Here is a 23,941-nt window from a genome sequence, read left to right on the forward strand (position 1 = left end):
AATTAGATTGCATTTACCAAGTCTTTTCTTAATGTTTGGATGTCCGTATAAATCACTGCAAAATATAAATTGAAATAACAGATATTACAAACAGATATAACAAAATGACATAATTTTAACTGTTTACCATGATCAATATAGCAATTGAGAAGATTATTCATTTGGGAGATTGATGAGAGAGTCCATACCATGTTGACACACATTCTGTTTTTTAGCTTCACATTTCACTGGACGCCAATGAAGTGAAATGGAAATGGCGCAGAGAAAACTCGTGAGCTTAGAATTATAAGGTTCTATCTCCGTTTAGGGTAGTTCAGAGATATTGAGCGTCAAAGTTTTTACATTCCATTATGTTTTGTGAGATGGAACCTTTGTATTTTATTAATTACTAACTCAAAAATGTCAACATTTAAAAAATAACACCACACAGGCATTAATAAACACCTAATGGATCAGATTATGTAAAAAACTCAATTTTGACAAAAATGGAGATAGAACCTTGTAATTCTAACGTCACGAACTGTCATGGATTTTCTGATCAGGGCCCTTTTCCCAGTCAAAGTACATCCATTCTTTCCCATCAGACCACCTCCACTTTTCATCTCAGCTATTTATGTGGAGCCCAATCCACATATCCACATATTATCAGTGACGTCTTCAAACGTGTGTTGGATGGCCTTCCAATCCTCCTCTGTGTGTATGATGGCCAGGTCTGGGAAGTGCTGACAGCAGTACTTTTGGGCCATGGTCCAGTTTTTCCTGTTACTTTTTTAGTTTTTAGACTGTATTTCTTGACTGAGTGGCTGACTGATACATATACCAACATAATGTTTATCAAACTTCCCATTTTCCATTTTTATGTAGGCCTCAAAAATACTATTTGATAGCAATGTAATACAACTGTAGATAGCTATACGACTGCTGTTTTTGGTATTGGGTGTGTGTCATGAGCACACAAGACACAAGACAATGAATATATTGTACAGTACTAACTAATTTCATGCATTTCTGTCTGCAAGTTAAAGTCTTAGAGAAAGCTTTGATTTGTACAGTATTATACCATAAATAATCCCTTCAACAGAGACAATGGGATGAACAGAAACACAGTGTATAATAGCATATTCCTGCTCTATCTTTGTTTATACGTTCCATGAATGACACATGAATCTCACACATGGATGTTTGTGCTCACCTTTCCCTCTGCAGTTTCTCAGAGAGTAGCCTGAGGTTCTGTGTTTGTAGAGACTTGCTGTAATTGTGGGTATACTACCAGTAGGGGCCTTTAGGCGACACTTTTTGTCGTGGGATAAGGATTTGAGATTCATTTATCAAATCAAATCAAATTTTATTTGTATAGCGCATTTCTTACAAGATGCAACTCAATGCGCTTCACACAATGAAAATGTTCAGTCAATCAGTCAATCAATCAATCAATACTGACAGAGCCGCGAGCAGGCAAAAGTAAAAAACCTGTATACTATGTAGCCAGGAAAAAATTCCCTTGCAGCCCTCTACCAATAGAGCGACTACTAGCCAGTTTGCTTACCAGTACCCAGCGGTCCCCCAGGGGAGGCCAGGACCACCGGCACAAAGCAAGCAAGCAAGGGCAAAAACCTGTACACCATGTATCCAGGAAAAATTCCTTGCATATTATCGGCGTACACACTGTCCATAAATTTTGTGTTGTATTTGCATCGTTCTGCATCCAGTATGGTCACAGGTCCTGCCAAAAGAGAAACTTAAGCACAGTTATAATGCAACAACACAATAGAGACAGTAAAGATGACAGCAATACAACCTGATGGTGGTCCTGGTACACTCTTGTACCGGTTCCAGTACTGCTCTAGGTGCTATTTGGAGCTGACAGTGCCTCATCAGCACCCGGGTCCATTTTCCTGTCAATACAAATCTCAAAAACACGAGTATGGTGTAGTGGCCTAGTGATCCTAGTTCTATAATGTCCAATGTCTCCCTTAGTATCAAAAGGCGACATTGAATAAGTAGGTTTTGAGGTCACGCTTAAAAATGTCCTGAGTTTTAGACAACCTCAGGCCCTCAGGTAGGGTGTTCCACAATCTAGGAGCATATATGCTAAAAGCTGATCCTCCAAATCTCTTTGTCCTAGCCTCTGGCACTATTAAAAGTTCCGTGCCACTAGACCGTAAGGGTCTAGCTGGTGTGTATCTTATGAGCATGTCCACCATGTAATTGGGTGCATCACAGTGAAGTGATTTATAAACTAGTAAAAGGATCTTGAAGTCTATTCTATGACTGACAGGGAGCCAGTGTAGTGATCTCAAGACAGGTGTGATGTGCGCTCTCCGTTTGGTCCTAGTAAGGACACGAGCAGCAGCATTTTGAACCATTTGTAGTCTATTTATCATTTTTTTGGGGAGACCTGTCAGGAGAGCATTACAGTAATCTAGCCTACTAGTAACAAACGCATGCATTAATTTTTCAGTGTCTGCCTGGGAGAGAAATGATTGTACCTTAGTGATGTTTCTTAGATGGTAGAAGGATGTTTTAATAGTGTTATTTATATGAGTTTCAAAATTTAGATCTGGGTCAATTATGACACCAAGATTCCTGGCCTGACACTTAGTGTTAAGAGCTAGTGTTTTCAAGTGTGCAGATAATTTCTCTCTCCCAGTTTTCTCGCCAATGATCAATACCTCTGTTTTTTCTTGATTGAGTTGGAGAAAGTTTTGTGTCATCCAAATATTAATATCGGCAATACAGTCTATCAGGTGGTCGATCATCTTGTAGTCGTTGGGAGTTACTGAGATATAAAGCTGAGTGTCGTCAGCATAGCTGTGGTAGTTAACGCTATGCTTCTTGATAACAGAACTGAGGGGTAGCATGTATAGGCTAAAAAGCAACGGTCCTAAAATGGACCCCTGGGGAACTCCACAGGTTGTGCTATAATTTTTTGACTTATGGTCACCAAGGGCTACAAAGTAGTCACGGTCAGCCAGGTAAGTCCTGAACCAGTTTAAGACCGGACCTGAGAGGCCAACCCAGTTTTCAAGTCTCTCAATAAGTATGGAGTGGTCTACCGTATCAAAGGCTGCACTTAAGTCTAAGAGTACAAGAATCGAGAGTTTTTTCGAGTCTGCATTTATCCTAAGGTCATTAGTTACTTTAAGCAAAGCGGTTTCTGTGCTGTGGTATGATCGGAAACCTGACTGAAGTGGGTCATACCTATTATTTAGGACTAAGAATTCATGAAGCTGTCTATACGCTGCCTTTTCTAAAATTTTGCTTAGAAAAGTAAGATTGGATATTGGTCTACAGTTTTTTGGATCAGAAGGATCTAGGTTACTTTTCTTCAGGGTGGGTCTAACCAGGGCAGTTTTTAGCGCCGCAGGAAATATCCCTTTAAGTAGGGAGTGATTTACAATGCCTAGTATGTCATCAGACACAGATTCAAAAATGTCCTTAAAAAAGGTGGTAGGAATAGGGTCAAGAGGACACGTAGACGGTTTAAGCTGTGACACAATTTTACCTAGTGTTTCCGTACTAATCATGGTGAACATGCTCATAGTCATGTTCTGTGGTGGCGGATCTGTGGTGCTACACAAACCTAGTCTTTCCTGAGTAATACACATTCTAATATTTGTTATCTTATCCCTGAAGTGGGCTGCAAATTCCTCGCATTTGGTGACAGAGGCTGCGCCGTCTAGAGTCCTAGGAGCAGGGTTTACAAGGCAATCAATTGTCGAGAACAAGACCCTGGGGTTATTCTTGTTTGTAGATATTATCTTTGAGAAGTGATTTTTCCTAGCATTTCGCATTGCCAAGTTAAAGGCAGATAGATGTTCTTTAAAAGTATTCTGATCAATCTGTAGTTTGCTCTTTCTCCATCTGCGCTCAGCTTTTCTACATGTTCTCTTTAAGAGATTTATTTCACTGTTTCGCCATGGTGCTCTCCTCTTGGCTCCAACCTTTTTTAGTTTGGTAGGTGCCAGGGAGTCTAGGGCCATTTTTACTTTATTGTTAAAGGTAATTACTAAGTCGTTTTCACATAACGTGGGAGTTGTGTGATTACTGTTCATTAAAGCTTTGAAATGTTCAGCCACTGCAGGGGTAAGATAACGTTTTTTAACAACACGTTCAGCATTGCTTTCAGCTTTATGTGTTACAATGGTAAAGAAAATACAGAAATGGTCAGAGAGGGCCAGGTCGCTGATACCTGATATTGAGACCCATTTAGGGCTTTGTTCAATCATTCAATCATTGTCCATTTTGGTAAAGCTTATAGAGCATGTACCTGTTCTCTTCCAAGAGAAGGTGAAGTACGGGCACCTGTCGTTTTGGGTGCAATATTCCCTACATACACCCATTGCATCATAGTTTGTGTGGATGGATAATATAATTTCCCTGAAAATCCACACTCTGCACGAGGTCCCTCTCACAACCGAAAACAACCACAAATTAATAAAGAGGGATTTGTGACATGGTCAGATATGTGCACCCTGATACCTGGACCATGGACACAGGCAAGACAGTTACAGTATCATCTACAATGCCGTAAATGTCAGTGTATGATGATGACATCATCTAGCAGCCTCACTATGATGACCTCACTAGCTTCTAACAGCCTCACAATGATGACCTCAGCCAATGTTAGTAAAGCTACATTTTCCTCTTGAACGTTGACCGTAGAATAACAGTGGAATTGAACCATGAGCACTTGCCTTTTCCTACCTTTTACTGTAGGCTGTAGGCAACTATATAATCTGACCAAAGGAACGTCCTGTCCACACAACAGCAGTAACTCATGCTGTCCTCTGAAGGTTGGAAATGGTGTGGTTTTGCTTAGAGCACAATATACACTATATGGACAAAAGTATTTGGACACCCAAACCTCACACCCATATGTGCTTGTTGAACTTCTTCTTATGCTGTAGCATTAAGATTTCCCTTCACTGGAACTCAGGGGCCTAGCCCAAACCATGAAAACAACCCCAGACGATAATTGTGTCCACATACTTTTGTCCATATAGTGTATGTATACAATACAGCCACTTGTTACTAGCCAGAACTCTGGTAAAACACACAATCCTTTTTTTCCTGTCACTTTATCAAACATGTCTGAAATTGTATCTTTTCAAAGCAAAGTAATCAATTAAATATAATGAATATAATACTGTTGATGCATACACACGATGCTGTTTGAGTTGATGGCAGATACACCTACCCAGTTATTGTAAGTCTCCTCTTCCTTCCTAGGGTTTGGTTCTTGGATGGGCAAATGGAAAGGAGAGTCTTCACAGAGCAGAGTTTATATCAGTGTCTCTACTCTCTCCTCCCTCTTTGACAACCACATAGGGACACAACCAGGAAGAAGACTCCTAACCCCCACCCCCTCACAAAGTACCCAGACCAGACCAATGTATTTCATGATGCTTTTTTATTATGTTGCATTTACTGTACATCTCAGTTTTAAGATAACACATGCGCATGCACCCAGACACCCACACACACAGACACACACCCACAGCCACCCACCCAGACACACCCACATTTTTGCGGCCAGTGTCCAGTGTCAGTCCAGGCCATGGCAGGATGCCAGTACCTCACACAGGAAGAGGAAGTTAGCAGCGACCCCACTCTGTGGTCAGAGACCTTTGAGGAGAAGGTGAATCAGGAACTGCAGGATAGGGTGGCACGGTGGCAGAGTGGTTAAGATCACTGCCTCACAGTCTCAAGGTACTGGGTTCGAATCACGGTCTCGGAAGGTGCTGGGTTCGATTCCTGGTAATCACTGTGGGAGTTTGCATGTTCTCCCCGTGCCGCGTGGGTTTCCTCCGGGCACTCCGGTTTCCTCCCACATGAATGAATGAAACATGCAGTATGAATGAGTAAGAATGCGAGTGAATGCGAGGAGGAGGAGAAGAGGGGCTGGAAGATCTTCTGGCACTTTGCTCACGGACAGTTCAAGTGTGGTTCTTGCTTTAACACCTGGCCACCAACGCGGCGGGTCATGGTGGTGTGGTACCGACTGTTGAACTCTTCTGGGCGGGGCACGGTGCTGATGCGTCCGTTGGGTCAGGCCTGCCGATGTTGCCTGGACGACAAGTTTGAACGGCCAGAGTTCTCCCAGAGCGAGGTGGAGAAGACGCTGCTCAGACTGCTGCTAACGGTCCGGAGGAACTGCTACGGAGAGGAGGAGGAAGAAAAGGATGATGATGAAAAACATTCCAGAAAACATTCCACCACCTGAATGAATGAGAAGGTTAACATGTGTTCCTGTTACGATGGGATAATGTATTTGGACCCAGGTGCAGAGTAGAACAGAGTAGACGGATGCAGGAGTATAATTCAATAATAAAGGTAGGCCTACTCTTTGAGTAAACGGGAATAAATAATAACCGCACAGTAAGCGAAGAAACAAAAGAGGAGAAATCAAGTCTCCGATAAATGTTTAAATAATAATAGGGACAAAACAACAAAACAAAAGGGAAGATGGCTTTAGTCTCCCATAAACGCCGTCAATAGATCAAGGCAGAGCAAAGTACTTAGAAAAGTCAATCGATACTTATCTCTCCTATACAGGCGAGGAACGAATACCCGTACACACACAACGAACGCAACATATAGTGAACAACCGACAACCAGAGGGGAAACAGGGGGATATAAATAGCCACAGCCAAACAAAACACACCTGGTACAAATCAGTAATTAGGACAGACAAAAATGCATACATGAAACACCAGAGGACGCCAAAGGGTCGCTCCACAATAAGATCGATTCCCCAACCCTTACATGTTCCTAATAAAGTGTTAGGTAAGTGTATAATGTTTTCTTTCAATTACCAACTTCAATTGCATGTTGTTGTCATAAACATCAGAGCCTTGTATTTGTGTGCTGTTTGTTCTAATAAACATTCAAAGAAGAAGAAGAAAACACACACACACACACACACACACACACACACACACACACATACCCACCCACACCCACACACACTCACACACCCACAGCCACCCACCCACACACACACAAACAGTACATATATATATATATATATATATATATATATAAATAATCAGCTATTGATTGTAATACTATCAAAGTCACCAGTTTAATAATCAGTGTAAACAAAGTTCCCTGTTGAAATTCAAATGGTATTGAAATGTTGCTTTGTGCAGAACATGAAGGCTTGATGATGACAGCACCATATTCTGTGCAGTCATTATTTCAGCATGAAATACACATAACGGTAGACTCACCAATAAGAGCTACCACAAGAGGGCGATGAAGATCAGATGTCAAACAACAAGCATGGGTGTAAGGCAATTGCTGGTGTACTTCTCAGCAGTATGCGGTCATCATAGGCTTTCAAGTACAAGAACATTAGGGCAAAGGGGCCTGCAAGGTGGAGTTGCCCTATAGAGCTTTCATAGTAAAAGGTGGGTGGGTTGGGAATGATTTAGCGAGTCTCTCGCACAACAGCTCCCCTGTGAAGATGGAAAGGGATAAGCTGTTGTTAATGAAAATGACCTGGGCTAGACCGTCGTCACCTCTCTGACATACGTTATGATGTTGAATACATAAGCCTCTCAACCTGCTCTACCCAACCAGCCAGATATCGTATCATGTAATTCATCTGCCTCCCTCTTACACGCATGCACACGTGTGATGCACACTGGAGCACATTCACAAACGGAATAATATCAGGCCATTCACAGTAAATATACCGTAGCTTCAGTTAAAAGGTACGTTAGCTAGCTTTAACACAGTAGGGCACAGAGCAAACCAGGAGCTCAAACTGTTGTGACCTGGGTTAGGGTTAGGGTTAGGGTTTGGTAACTTCATAACTGACTCAAGGCCCATCATGAAAAACTAGAGAACAAAAGAACAAAAGCCATCATCACATTCTCAGGGGAGACTTTTGTGTCACTATGTAAAGTAGTACACTCTGTGTTTGTTCCATTTTCAGATGTTTTTGTGGTGGCTGGACATTACGAGACATTCTGTGCCAAGGGCAGGGTCAAAATATGTTCAGTGCCAAATTCAGTTTTACTTTAAATAATCAGTCACCCTTCCACAGGTCAATACACACACACACACACACACACACATACACACATACACCCACACACACACACACACACACACACTCACAAAGGCATGCACACACACCCACACACACACACACACCGCGTTGGGGCTGTGAGAGGTCAACCCCTTCTGTTTCCTCCATCAGCGACACTGGGACACACACCTCCCTCCGCTAAGCTCCCCAACTCCCCCCACCTATTCACTCATATAAGACTCACACACAGGGATGGGGCTCTAGTCTAGAGAGACAGACAGAGAGAATGAGAGTGAGAGAGAGAGAGTGAGAGAAAGAGAGAGAGAGAGAGTGAGAGAGAGAGAGAGAGAGAAAGAGAGAGAGTGAGAGAGAGAGAGAGAGAGATACATAGTATGACATTGGGGATCATTCCAAAAGACTGTCTGTGAGAGGATGTGTAGAGCTCAAATCATGGGATGTAAAACTTTTACAACTCACTTTTGAAAGGAAGTGCTATTTTGGAGTATAAGACAACTTGACCAAGAGTTCAGGTAAGTGCAAATTTCTTTTGAGGTAGAATGATCTATGCAGTGACACTAAATTGCATAAATATTTGCAGAATTGTGCGAAGTTCATGGTCAAATTATTAGTAATTAGATAAAAAATAAAAATAAAAAAAATAAGATGTGACAAGAAATACTTAATTGTAAACACAACAAAATGACCTAAGGAGAGAGTAACAGAGAGAGACTTCCATCTTCCATCGTCCGGTCTGAAGTTGACCTCCCGAAAGCACTGCTGTGGTGGCATTTAAAGACAATGGGTCTGATTGTGGGACGTGTCCCGAACTCAGGTTCTGATCCAGTGACTCTTGAATATAAAGCTAATGAGAGAGAGAGTTTGTTCTGACTGAAAGACAACCCTCCTCATTCACTCCAAGAGTCCCGTGTCATTAGGTGTACCGTATCAGACCCTCCTCTCCCCTGCCATTGAGGGGTTTCCTATGTCATAAAGTGTAGCTTGTTCACTGGCAGACTTATAAACTCTAAACCCTGTGTTTTCTTAATCTGAGGTAGCTAGACTCCCCCTTAGTTCTACCCCCTAGATCACCTTAAACTAGCCAGGCTAGGCTAGGCTAACATCCTAGGGGCAAAACCAATCCTGTTTTGGATGGATTTCTAACCCTGGCAGCGCTATGTCGTTGGTAACCCTGTTCCTAAGTGCGGGGCCATTTTTGGGGTGAGATCAAGCTATGGATGCTCTTGGCTCTTGGTAATGCCAAATAACACCAAGAATGATGACCTCAGGAGCGGAACGTTGGTTTGTTGTTCACCCATAGGAATGATTGGAGAAAAAACAAAGTTAATCCGTGTGAGGTTGTTTCTTTTTTCCCTTATTGTGTTAGTTTACCGTGTCAAATACATGAATTACATGACAATGTAAAGTGCTGCCATTTCAAGTCTTTGGGAGAGTACAATCACAGGTGCTGTCTGTAAATTGGGACTTGAATGAATGAATGAATGAATGGTCTTTATTGTCATTGATATAGTACAGGTACCAAACAACGAAATTTGGGAGGGGGGGCTCCCCTGGTGCTAGGAAAAAAAACGAAAAACAAGAAGGGAAAAGAGCTGGTTTACATAAATAAAGGCTATGTACACTATCCACTATACTATACTATACAAATAAAACACTGTGCTGTACTCTATGCTATGCTATACCTATTCTAACATTTCCTATCTCTGAACCTTATGTACCCGAGGGTTGTCATATTGCACATAGTGTTATTGCACATTCATTTAAAGTGTCGCAGTTTGCAGGTTTGAAATGTTCACAGTTGTGTTTCAGTATTGCACTTGATTTCAATCTAGTAGCTGCCATCAAATTGTCTAGATTGTCCAGGGCCTAGAACCTAGGTCTTTGCTGTGTTCAGGGCCTGAATGGCCCTGGGGTAGAAGCTGAGCTTCAGTCTGTTTGTCCTTGCGAACATGGTCCTGATTTTTAGTAAATTGGGACTTGGGAGAGAGCAACAGTGTTCTTGTTTGTGTATTTGCTCTGATAAGGTAGCAGGACACTGACCTCAGACTGGCCACTCGTGCTGCTGATAAGTTCACAATCCTGTGGCAGTTTAGTTCTGTGGCAGTTTATTTTGCCTTGACCGTTTTCAATTGCTCTCACTGCCCTCCTTTCTTCTGTCAGAAAACAAAAATGTGTCACAATAATTCACACGAGACAAGATAAGGCTACAAATTCAAAATATGAGAACAGAGCTCTATCCAACCGTTCGATGTAACCAGGTTTTAAGGATATGTCATAATAGGGTTTTAAGGATATGTCGTAATAGCTTTATCACAAACGCACTTCTCGATTCATGCACTTTGCCAAAATGACGCAAATGTTTACCAACACCGTTTTTTTTCTCATCCGCGGAACACAATCGTCCAAGCCATCTAAGGTCACTGTCACTTGTAAATATATCCCCGTCTTCAAACATCATCATAATAATAATAATAATTCATTGAATTTATATAGCGCTTTTCCGAGGCTCAAAGACGCTGACAATATAGGGGATACGGAAAACACAAAAACAACAAGTAACATGGAACACAGAGTCAGCGAACGGGGAGGGGGGGGGGGGGGGGGACAGGGGAGGTGGTTAGGGGTAGGGGAGGCGGTATGCATATCAGGGGGGTGGCAGGGTTAGGGGAGATGGGTAGGGGTAGGGGAGGTTGTATGCATATCAGGGGGGTGGCAGGGTTAGGGGAGATGGGTAGGGGTAGGACCGAAGCCTTTGAGTTTTGAGGGTGGGACCGTGAGGGGAACAATGGATGAGGATCGGAGGGTACGGGTAGGGCGGTGGGGGAGAAGGAGGTCAGTCAGGTAAGGGGGGGCCAGGCTATGGAGGGCTTTGTATGTGAGGATGAGGATTTTGAATTGGATGCGTTCTTTGATGGGGAGCCAGTGGAGAGAGTGGAGGACATCATCTCCTTCTGTATGCCTCGTATTGCAGCAGGTGGGCAGCTATGGACCCCCAGGCTCCAGAGAAGCACTACTCTGTATCCAGACCCATCTACTCCAACCCCACGTTTGAGGAGGACAACGAGAGGCTGGCCAGAGAGGAGAGGACCTTGAAAGATAGGCTTAGCCGTAACTGTGGGTACGTTTGGTGAATGTGTGTGTGTGAGTGTGTGTGTGTGTGTGTGTGTGTGTGTGTGCGTGCTTCTCTGGTATTGTCCTTTTTCACTAATTAATTGACATGTTCCATGCAGCTGCTCTGGTAGAAGAGCCCTGAAAATGGTGAAGGGAATCTTCCCTGTCATCGATTGGCTCTCAAGATACCCAATCAGAGAGTGGCTTCCCAGTGACCTCATCTCTGGTGTCAGCACCGGTCTGGTGTGCAGCTTACAAGGTGCGTCCGTCACCACTTGTCCCCCCGAAGTGTCTTATCTTCCATAAGAAGTATCCTTTTGGTTAGGACAAACTGTATCTTGTCCATCACTATGGTTACCCTTGGCAGGCTGCTTGTGAGCTCTCATATCCGAACAGTATTATTTAGCTCACTTTGAAATCAAATAGCAAATACAAATAAAATGAGTATCGGAATGAAGTGGATGTGAATCAGATGTTGTTGGAAGTCTTCAGTCTGGGTAGAGTAACCATGGTTACCCTGTGGTTGTGTTTGTCAGGCCTGGCCTATGCGTTGTTGGTGTCCGTGGCTCCGGTGTACGGACTCTACTCTGCCTTCTTCCCCATCCTCACCTACTTCCTGCTGGGCACCTCCAGACACATCTCTGTGGGTAGGGCCCTCCCCCCTGACTGACACTTGACCAATGGCCAGTGACGTTATATATCCACATCATCTCTTGTGGTTGGATGTAAATGTGAGACCACAAGAGGGCAAATTAGTTCATCACCTCACAATGTATTTCTATGACGACTGGGCAAAATGTTGCTTTGTTTCAATTATTTCAAATGTATCACTCTCATCTTGCCGTTGTTTGACCCCAGGGCCCTTCCCTGTCACCTGTCTGATGGTGGGCTCCGTGGTGTTGACTCTGGCCCCCGATGACCACTTCCTGCTTCCTGTGAACAGCACCGGTGTGAACGGAACCGGGGCTGGTGGGATGCTGGTGGACGTGGAGGCCCTGGAGGCCCGCAGGATCATGGTGGCTTCTTCCATGACTGTGCTGGTCGGGCTTTTTCAGGTAAGGTTTAAAAGATACACCTTTCAATAAGACGAGAGAGACACGTCGGTGTTTCGCAAGATTTTCGGTCACATTCTTATACTTCAGTTGGATTGTGTGTGGGAAGTGTCAGCTGTTCCATAGAGCTCTTGTCTATCTCCATGATGGTAAATGGACTGCACTTACATAGCGCTTTACAACGGCCTCTCATTCACCCATTCACACACACATTCACACACCAATGGTGGCGAGCTACCATGCAAGGCGCCGGCCTGCTCATTGGGAGCAATTTGGGGTTCAGTGTCTTGCCCGAGGACATTTTGACATGTGGCCAGCCGGGGCTCGACCCGCCGATCTACCGACCTTGCGATCGTTAGACGCCAGCTCTACCTCCTGAGCCACAGCCGCCCCCAGGCAGATGCTGGTCATGCTTATACTTCAGTTGGACTGTGTGTGTGGGGAATTGACAGCTGTTCCATAGAGCTCTTGTCTATCTCCATGATGACCAGGTGTGTTTTCTACCCAGGTGGTGATGGGGCTGCTACAGGTGGGCTTCCTGGTTCGTTACCTGTCGGACCCCCTGGTGGGAGGGTTCACCACGGCGGCCGCCTTCCACGTCCTCATCTCCCAGCTGAAGATCGTCCTGTCTGTGCCTACCAACAACCACAGCGGCTGCTTCTCTATCGTCTATGTGAGTGTCTCTATCGTCTATGTGAGTGTCTCTATCGTCTATGTGAGCGTCTCTATCGTCTATGTGAGTGTCTCTATCGTCTATGTGAGTGTCTCTATCGTCTATGTGAGTGTCTCTATCGTCTATGTGAGTGTCTCTATCGTCTATGTGAGTGTCTCTATCGTCTATGTGAGTGTCTCTATCGTCTATGTGAGTGTCTCTATCGTCTATGTGAGTGTCTCTATCGTCTATGTGACTGTCTCTATCGTCTATGTGAGTGTCTCTATCGTCTATGTGAGTGTCTCTATCGACTATGTGAGTGTCTCTATCGTCTATGTGAGTGTCTCTATCGACTATGTGAGCGTCTCTATCGTCTATGTGAGTGTCTCTATCGTCTATGTGAGTGTCTCTATCGTCTATGTGAGTGTCTCTATCGTCTATGTGAGTGTCTCTATCGTCTATGTGACTGTCTCTATCGTCTATGTGACTGTCTCTATCGTCTATGTGACTGTCTCTATCGTCTATGTGAGTGTCTCTATCGACTATGTGACTGTCTCTATCGTCTATGTGACTGTCTCTATCGTCTATGTGAGTGTCTCTATCGTCTATGTGACTGTCTCTATCGTCTATGTGAGTGTCTCTATCGTCTATGTGACTGTCTCTATCGTCTATGTGACTGTCTCTATCGTCTATGTGAGTGTCTCTATCGTCTATGTGAGTGTCTCTATCGTCTATGTGAGTGTCTCTATCGTCTATGTGACTGTCTCTATCGTCTATGTGACTGTCTCTATCGTCTATGTGACTGTCTCTATCGTCTATGTGAGTGTCTCTATCGTCTATGTGAGTGTCTCTATCGTCTATGTGACTGTCTCTATCGTCTATGTGACTGTCTCTATCGTCTATGTGAGTGTCTCTATCGTCTATGTGAGTGTCTCTATCGTCTATGTGACTGTCTCTATCGTCTATGTGACTGTCTCTATCGTCTATGTGACTGTCTCTATCGTCTATGTGACTGTCTCTATCGACTATGTGAGTGTCTCTATCGTCTATGTGAGTGTCTCTATCGTCTATGTGAGTGTCTCTATCGTCTATGTGAGTGTCTCTATCGTCTATGTGACTGTCTCTATCGTCTATGTGACTGTCTCTATCGTCTATGTGACTGTCTCTATCGTCTATGTGAGTGTCTCTATCGTCTATGTGAGTGTCTCTATCGTCTATGTGAGTGTCTCTATCGTCTATGTGAGCGTCCGACGCTATCGCAACGAAGTAGCACATCACTTCAGGCATCTCGTGACGTTAGAATTATAAGGTTCTATCTCCATTTTTGTCAACATTTAGTTTTTTTTTTACATAATCTGATCCATTAGGTGTTTATTAATGCCTGTGTGGTGTTATTTTTAAAATGTTGAAATTTTGGAGTTAGGGTTAGTAATTCATCAAATACAAAGGTTCCATCTCACAAAACATAATGGAATGTAAAAAACTTTGACGCTCAATATCTCTGAACTACCCTAAACGGAGATAGAACCTTATCATTCTAAGCTCACGATCTTCCAATAGGTTGTCAGTCTGAGTCTAGAGAATCCCACACAGAATATTCTTTTGAACAGGTACAGTAAACATGGTCATTGACAAAATGACCGAAATGCGTTCATACACAGATGTGCAGCAAAAGACCAGTCTGAGGTTAGGATAACCCCATGTGATGTCTTTGCTCTGTTTAGACGCTCATCGACGTGTTTACCAACATCAGACAAACCAACATGGCTGACCTGGTGGCTGGGTTGCTCACCATTGTCATTGTGATGGCCGTAAAGGAGGTCAACACCAAATTCCAGCACAAGATTCCAGTTCCCATCCCCATCGAAGTCATTGTGGTAGGAAACGGAATGGCTCACAGTCAATGTTTTACTGTTGTGAAATGATAGCAGTCAATGTTTTTAGATTTTTCAATATGCAGAACTAAACATGTAATACATACAATTCTGAGGATATGGCCTATTATACATATAACATGCAGTAGAACTCTATTAGATGTTATAGATTCACTACTTGTTTTGAACACAGAAAGAAAGCAAATCATTGTATCTTATACATCCTATAGTAAAAGTGTGTCCTCTGTTTACCTTTCCAAACATATTCAACATCCTGAGTACAGACCCTCTGTGTTTTCACAACAGATTAGAGGAATAGTTCACCCTTATAGCAACACCAATTCATCTTTCATCTTAAAAGACATGGAAGTTATTTACAGCATGCTGAATCGGTCACTTCCACGTGTGTGTGTTATTGACTCAACCATGCTAATGCTAGCCATAAGTGGCAGAAGCTAAGTAAACAAACCCACATTAGAGAGAAGTCTAAGACTAACACTATAACATTTATATCCATGACAAATTATCCTTCCAGAACTAAACATACTGAAGTATATTATTATGTTATGTTAGATGTTATGTAGGCCTGTATTTTTTCCCTTGTGGTTGTGGAGAAGCTTTAAATCCTAATCAACCTACCCAGTACGTGTTGTTTGAAGTACAGTAGACCAACACACAGCACGATAGCAGGTATCAAAGCTGTGTGTTGGTAAACCTTGTTAGCGATAGATAGGTGAAGCTCTGGTGTGCCGCTGATTTTGAATTTCCTGTCTTTTGCGGAAACTTCTCACTGAGAATGTAGTTTTGGTACTTAATATCATAATGTCTCTGCTGTGCCCTAATACTGTTTCTGTCCCCCCCCCACCAACCCCCCCCCACCAACCCCCCCCCCCCCCCTCCCCCCTCAACAACCCCCCTCCCCCCAGACCGTGGCGGCCGCAGGGATCTCCTACGCCACAGAGCTGGACTCCCGCTACGGCGCCAGCATTGTGCACAGCATCCCTAGGGGGTGAGAGCACTTCCTGTTGCACTTCCTGCTTCCTGTCTCCACCATGAAGGATGTTCTCCTGGAGAGTTTTTATTGACAGACTCGTATTGTGATCGTTGTTGAATAATTTAGCAGACTGTATCAAACTGAGAACGCCATGTAGTGTTACCGTGGTAACAACACATATAGGCTACAGCAATATCAAGAAATGGTTCCAACAATAACATTAACAAATGGCATGGGGACAGTGTTACAGCAATACTAAACAGTAAGACAATTAGCTACAATAGCTACAATTAGCTACAATAGCTAAATCAAATACAATAGGCCTATCAATACTGAACCAGCAAAATAACATAATTGCTTGTTATAACAAGTTATAACAATGTCAACTACATGGGGCAGTAGAGAGCTGGATATGTGTGGTTTGCCTGTGTGTGTGTGTGTGTGTGTGTGTGTGTGTGTGTGTGTGTGTGTGTGTGTGTGTGCGCGTGTGTGTGTGTGTGTGTGTGTGCGTGCGTGCGTGCGTTTTCCTATGTAACTAACTTGTGAGGTGTTTGATATACAGGTTTACACCAGCTCGGCCTCCACACACAGAACTGGTGTGGGACATTTTAGGTTCCAGTTTTTCCACGGCTGTGGTGGGCTACGCAGTGGCTGTGTCTGTGGCCAAGGTCTACGCTGCAAAACACGACTACACCATCGATGGCAACCAGGTGTGTGGGTGATGGCGATTTCTTTATGTTGATGATCGTGTGTGTGCAAATGGAAGAGAAATACAGTGTGTGTGTGTGTACGTGTGTGTGTATGTGTATGTGTATGTGTGTGTGTGTGTGTGTGTGTGTGTGTGTGTGTGTGTGTGTGTGTGTGTGTGCGTGTGTGTGTGTGCGTGTGCGCGTGCGTGTGTGTGTGTGTATGTGTGTGTTGAACTTCCTGCCAATCAAGTTCTTTCCCGCAGGAGGAACTCTCTCAGGCAGTGGGAGTCGACCTGTGACGACGACAGAGAGACACTAACGTCATTAGCTCCTGTAGTAGTGTGACATGTGACCTTCCTACTAAGGTCTTTCTGACACAATGTGAGCATTGTGTCACAGTGTGGTCAACATCACATTCATTTGGAGTCACTCCAGATTAAAACCAGTCAGGAGAGCCTTCGAATGTGGTGGTGTGGTTAGGGGTTTGACAGACAGCATCACTGAAATGCACCGTACAAATGGTTTTAATTTCAGATTTTTTCCGATTGGTTTCTCTGCTGTATCATGACCAGGCTTTGTTCCTATGTGTGTTTTAGGAGCTCATAGCGTTTGGGGTGAGTAATGTGTTCTGTGGCTGCTTCTCCAGCTTTGTGGCCAGCACGGCTCTGTCTCGTACTGCCGTACAGGAGAGCACAGGAGGAAAGAGCCAGGTACCATACGGTGGAAAAACAAAAACCCACCACACACATCATCTTCATTTGATGCCTGTATATGTTTTTATCCTGTTGTAAAGCACTTTGAGCTGCATTTCTTGTATGAAAGGTGCTATATAAATAAAGCTTTACTTACTTACTTACTTACATCTACATACACATGCACACATACACGCACGCACACATGCGCATGCACACACACACACACACACGCACACATGCACCCACGCACCCACGCACACACACACACACACACACACACACACACACACACACACACACACACACACACACACGCTTGTGTCAACTGGTGTTATTCTTCCTGCAGGTGGCGGGTATCATCTCGGCTGTCATGGTGATGATTGTGATCCTGGCACTGGGACACCTCCTGGAGCCTCTGCAGAAGGTGAGGAACTTGTGTGTGTGTGTGTGTGTGTGTGTGTGTGTATGTGTGTGTGTGTGTGTGTGTGTGTGTATGTGTGTGTGTGTGTGTGTGCACGTGTGTGTGCGTATGTACAATTTATGTTCATGATCCCAAAGTAGCATTTCCATTTTGATGTACAAACTGACACTGCAAAAGGTGACGTATTAACCACACAACATAACGATGCACTGCCCGATATTTATCCTGCTCATTGTTGGTCTCCAGTCAGTGCTGGCAGCCATCGTCATCGCTAACCTGAAGGGGATGTTCATGCAGGTGGCAGACGTGCCCACCCTCTGGAGACAGAACAGGGCAGACTGCGTGAGTGTGACAACATCGACAACATGAAACTATTCAGTACGCATTCAATCAACTGAAATAAGAACATTATAAGTTTGTGAGCTTAGAATGAGAAGGTTCTATCTCCGTCTAGGGCAGTTCAGAGATATTGAGCGTCAAAGTTTTTACATTCCATTATGTTTTGTGAGATGGAACCTTTGTATTTTATGAATTACTAAAAATGTCAACATTTAAAAAATGTCAACATTTAAAAAATAACACCACACAGGCATTAATAAACACCTAATGGATCAGATTATGTAAAAAACTCAATTTTGACAAAAATGGAGATAGAACCGTATAATTCTAACATCATGAGTTAATGATAATTTTTTACATCTCAACACAGGCAGTAACGATACTCTCACAACATATAATCATTTCAAATATTCGTCATTTCAACTCTATGTATTATATATGAATACATACAACTGTCTTCTGGATCTCAGCATTAATGGAAGCTCTTTTTCTCAGTTCATCTGGCTGGCAACTTGCCTGGCCTCTGTGATGCTGGGGCTGGACGTAGGCCTGCTGGCTGGCCTGGTGTTTGAGATGGGAACCGTGGTGGTCAGGACGCAGTTGTGAGTAAAACCTCCAATCCAGCCAATCACGATGGCTGTACACTTCAGAATAACACTATTCGGTTGTTAAGTCGTGACGTGTTTTTCGAAATGCCTCAGTAATAATAATAATTCATTATATTTATATAGCGCTTTTCCGAGGCTCAAAGACCCTGACAATATGGGGAAAACCGGAAAGGGCTGTGTCCCTTGTTGTATGAATAGATCCGAGGCTAAAAAATGATTGAACTGTCATTCTACCGCTTTAGTGCACTGGTACTCTGGTGCGGGGACGTTTTTATTTGGACCTGGAAATTGCTAAACGTCACACGTGACGTCAGACTTAACAACCGAATACTAAATTCCATCTACATTATCGGATGCATTTTGTTACTGTATTGTACACCCACTGAACCTAATCAATATCAGTCAATAATCTCCAGCCCTATGTGATCTTTGCCACTCTCTAGCTAGATAAGGGTCTATAAAAGTAATTTAGAAAGAGATTTCTTTCCATTCTAGACTACCATAGAGAATAACAGTGTGCCGGTCACTTGTTATGTGGAGGATCATCAAACACCATTAGATAAAAGAATGACTTTGAAGCCTTCAGCTTTATGTTAACGTCATAACTCACCTCGTGATTACACTGCTAAACAAACAACGTTGACAGTATATCATGAAGAAATTGGCACCCAAGACATTCAGTGACTCATAAAGTATTGTTGGTTCTCTTTGTTTCATGTTATTCGTTTTGTCATGATAGTGGAATGTTAGGATGACACACTAATGATATGGATCTAAAAGAGATAATAATAATTTCTCCTCTTCATCCACAGTCCTGCATGCTCTACACTTGGAAATATTCCTGGCACAAACATATACAGGAACATGAAAGACTACAAGAATGTAAGACACTTTTTCAACATGGTCTGTTCAACAGGACAATTCATACATGATACCAAATACCAGAGATAGATGTATTCAAGACCAAAACCTTCACTTGACAGATTGCAGAAGTTCCAGGAATTAAGATTTTCAAGTGCAACTCTCCCATCTACTTTGCCAACATTGACTACTTCAAGGAGCGACTAAGAGCCACAGTGAGTTCAGCCCTTAATTTCCTCATGTCAAATTCTACTGACCTCCTGAGACATCTACTACCCCCCTGTACTGTTTCTCCTGAGACATCTACTACCCCCCTGTACTGTTTCTCCTGATACATCTACTACCCCCTGTACTGTTTCTCCTGAGACATCTACTACCCCCTGTACTGTTTCTCCTGAGACATCTACTACCCCCCTGTACTGTTTCTCCTGAGACATCTACTACCCCCCTGTACTGTTTCTCCTGAGACATCTACTACCCCCCTGTACTGTTTCTCCTGAGACATCTACTACCCCCCTGTACTGTTTCTCCTGAGACATCTACTACCCCCCTGTACTGTTTCTCCTGAGACATCTACTACCCCCCTGTACTGTTCCTCCTGAGACATCTACTACCCCCCTGTACTGTTTCTCCTGAGACATCTACTACCCCCCTGTACTGTCCTCCTGAGACATCTACTACCCCCTGTACTGTTTCTCCTGAGACATCTACTACCCCCCTGTACTGTCCTCCTGAGATATCTACTACCCCCCTGTACTGTTTCTCCTGAGACATCTACTACCCCCCTGTACTGTCCTCCTGAGACATCTACTACCCCCATGTACTGTTTCTCCTGAGACTTCTACTTCTACTACCCCCCTATGCTGCTTCTCCTAAGACATCTACTACCCCCTGTACTGTGTCATTATTATTATTATTTATTTTTAAATCGTCCTTCTTCTAGCACGACGGCTGACAATGTCTGGATTGAGCTTAGATTACTTTTTCCTATTAAGACTGGTGGATAGATGATTCACTTACTTAGTCAAATGTCTTTGTTGTAAGTCGCTTTGGAATAAGGCGTCTGCTAAATGCCAAAAATGGAAGATGTAATGTAATGTACTGTACAGTTGCTAAGCCTTATATTGCTAGGCCTTATCATTGCTATACCTTATCATTGCTATACCTTATCATTGCTAGACCTTATCATTGCTATACCTTATCATTGCTATACCTTATCATTGCTAGACCTTATCTTTAGAAGGCTGTACATTAAAGTTAAACCATTGTTACCGTTGAACCTGCAGGTGGGGTTTGACGCTGTCAGAGTGTTTAAGAAGAGGAATAAGGCTCTTAAGAAGATCCACAAACTCATAAAGAAGGGGAAACTGAGAGCAACGGAGGTAGAGCACCGTCTCATGACCTATGAGACCGGGGTCAAATGTAACATTCTTTGCATTAAACTCTATTACCGTACTCAACAGACCACTCTACTTAGACAAGTCTTTTTCTTTTACATTTAGAAACGTACATGTGTATATTAATCATTCAGACCATTTATAGGGGTCTATAAATTAATGTTCATGTCCATGTAATAGTCATGTACAATGTGTGTATGTTTTTTGACACTGCTTCTGAGCTGTACCGACAACAAATTCCACCGACCTAGGTCGTGTGGTCATTAAACTATTCATTCATTCATTCATTATAAACCCCTATTTTATTTCAAAACGTCTGATGTTACTTTGCCCCTGTGAGCGGGGGCAACTGTAACAGTAGGTGAGGGCAAATGTAACACCTGTAACAACTGAGGACTGTGTGATCTAATGTGATAAGAAATGGATTAACGTTAAATCATGAACCATGCAGTCAATCGTTTCTCATCAGCCCACCATAGATATATTCCGAAAATATAATTGCTTTGTGCATACAAACCTCATATCTTAGTTGTGAGCTCAGATTTACTTCCTGGAATAATGCAATCCTAGCAGCCATGACAAACCTCATGTGCTAGCTAGCTAGCTGGCAACAATTCAATGAATCATGTCAAGTTGTAGCCAATGCAAGTTAGGATTCATAGACATTACACCTTTGAGACAGCAGAAGCAGAAGACTGATCAAAAAGGTTACTTTCACACCTCTTTCATAACTATGTTGGATGAATCCTGCGGAGGGTGAGAGGTTTGCTTTCTGCTGGAGAGGGGGAGAACACAAATGAGCGTGTGCAGAATGGGTGTCAACACGCTTGTAGTGGTGGCCTAGTGGGTAGTGGTGGCCTAGTGGATGGGGTAGTGGTGGCCAAAGTGCGTAGTGAGTTGGACCGGTGATTAGAAGGTCATGAGTTCAAGTCCCACCTGGGAACACCACCACTAGTGTTCCCCTGACTGAGTTGTTCCAGGGAGACTGTCCCTGTTATCTCTAGTTGTAAGTCACTTTGGATAAAAGCGTCTGCTAAATGGTAAAAATGGTAAAAAGTACACATAAAAATGTACTCTAGCTTGTTTCTGAAGAGAGAAAAGCAGGGTGTTACAACTGACCCGCTGTTATATTTGTCCCTGCTCTGAACGTCCTTCAACTTTCAACGTATTCCTGTCTTTCTTGTGCTTTGCTGTGCTTTGGTTGTGATTGAACAAGGCCTCTGCTCTTTAAAGGGTTTGTCACTGATTCTCTGTTCCCCTAGACAGGCGAGGTGGTTTCCGAGGTCTCTCTGGGTGTGGACAATGAAGGCTTTGAGAGCGAGAGGGACGTTGGGCGGGACTGCGGGCAAGTGGAGGACGGAGATTGGTCTGTTCCAGAGGTGGAGGTCCGTGTGGATTGGGCCTTGGAGCTGCCTGTCAGGGTGTCGGTACCCAAGGTGCAGATCCACAGCCTGGTACTGGATTTCTCTGCTGTGTCCTTCCTGGACTTGGTGGCAGTGAAGTCTCTTAGACTGGTGGGTCTGACTATTTCACAGGATAAAGTACATTTACACCTCTCCACAGTACAGGAGTATACACTTACAATACACGTACAGTGGTTCAATAACTTATACGAGACTTGCGCACACTAGTAACTCTATTGGCACAATCGCTCACAGTTGAGTTCAGGAATGCTATTCATCAGAGGGTTGTGTGTGTGTTTAGCGATGTCAGAGTTTAACCCGGTGAGATTAATTACTGGGGTTAGATAGATCTCATTTATCTTTGTCTATCTCCTCTCTTTTTTCCGCTGAAGGTCATTAAAGAGTTCCTACGGATCGGAGTCAACGTCTACATCGCAGCCTGTGATGGTATTGTTTGGGTTCGATCAAATATGACTGTTAGTTAGCTTGTAGCCTTAAGCTCAGTTAGCACTGTTACTATAGTTATGATATACTGTTTGGTGTCTGAGGTTTGTTCACATTCTGAATAATGTTAGCCTGGTTGCCAGTCTGGCCAGCTCTATGACTTGACCTCTGACCTCTGACCTCTCATCATCTTATGCCCTCTGCCCTTCTACTTGTTGCTGTCTCTGACTGCCATCTTATGCTGCAGATGAAATTGTCCGGAAAATGGAGGCCTTGGTCTTCTTCGATGAGACAGTGACGAGAGACCTCCTCTTCCTCTCTGTCCACGACACCATCCTCTTCATCAAACTGGAGACTGCCAACGGGAGCCCACCGGACCCCATCGTTGAGAAGGTAGGGGGGCAGTGTGGTTTGAAGAGATGGCCAAACGACTGAGGAAAGTGTGGAGATTGAAAGCTCACCCTTTACCTTCAAATTCTCTCTTTTCTCTGTATCCAGCTCTCTCTGATGCAAGATAGCAAGGAGCCACCACCTTTTACTGAGGAAGAGGATCTGATTGAGACTTATGACAACCAACACAGGGTGGGTATCTCAATGATTCCACACTTCCCTGCTCTTTTCTGTCACACTATGATGTTGTCCATTGCTTACAAAGTCTGTCTGCTCTTTCATAGGCAATATATGGACTCTCCAACTAATCCAGAGTAGTAGAGATGTTGACGATTTCTGTGTGTTCTCTATGAACGGAGGACCTATCAGCAAACACTATTTGACATAAGGAACCAAGCTCATTTACATAAGGAACCCATGTCACCCATGCTCATTTCAGGGGACTTGGAGCATGGACTTTCCGCAAGACCACAGATCAAACTCAGGAGAACTTCATCTTGGCCAATTGAGGCTACAATGACAATGTGTTGATTGGAGTAAAATAGTGATTATAGACAGATAAGCTATTGATAGGCTCCTTTAACAACAGCTTGAAAATAGCCTTAAAACACGTGTTAATAGTTTTAATGACTAGATAAACTCATTAGAATTTCTATTACTATTTAAAACGTCTTACCATAAAGGCCCCTCTCCTTCACAAGTGTAATATGCTGTCAGAGAGACGGACTGTCTCAGGAGTGCGCCATGTTCATTTCCTTGTGCGCGTCTGTACAGACCCTTGTTTGTGTTTGTGTCGAGGGCTTCCAGAAGAACAAAAGCATAAATACAGAACGCCATTCATCACTGGGTGAGTCTGCTCATCCGTACAGGCATAGTGGATCTGTTTTATAAACACTCTATTTCCTTGCTTCCAAGGGCACTCCCATGAGGCCTGTGGGTTTATTTATTTGTT

General features: G+C 43.4%; 1 protein-coding gene across 1 annotated transcript; it reads left to right on the forward strand.

The window, feature by feature from the left end:
• Positions 1–8,385: 8,385 nt before the first annotated feature.
• Positions 8,386–23,498, forward strand: slc26a4 (solute carrier family 26 member 4; the record flags this gene model as incomplete). Its single annotated transcript, XM_080538406.1, has 21 exons — positions 8,386–8,571; positions 11,031–11,177; positions 11,290–11,429; positions 11,707–11,817; positions 12,029–12,225; positions 12,731–12,895; positions 14,599–14,751; positions 15,675–15,757; positions 16,305–16,452; positions 17,028–17,141; positions 17,473–17,550; positions 17,794–17,889; positions 18,382–18,488; positions 19,307–19,376; positions 19,478–19,570; positions 20,642–20,737; positions 22,015–22,266; positions 22,548–22,602; positions 22,847–22,992; positions 23,098–23,234; positions 23,429–23,498. The coding sequence occupies exons 2-21, from the start codon at positions 11,044–11,046 to the stop codon at positions 23,496–23,498; spliced, it is 2,445 nt and encodes an 814-aa protein (XP_080394532.1). The 5' UTR covers positions 8,386–8,571; positions 11,031–11,043.
• Between the last annotated feature and the right edge of the window lie 443 nt (positions 23,499–23,941).

This window comes from Nansenia antarctica (genome assembly GCF_963989245.1).
Source record: "Nansenia antarctica genome assembly, chromosome: 8".
NCBI lineage: Eukaryota > Metazoa > Chordata > Actinopteri > Argentiniformes > Microstomatidae > Nansenia > Nansenia antarctica.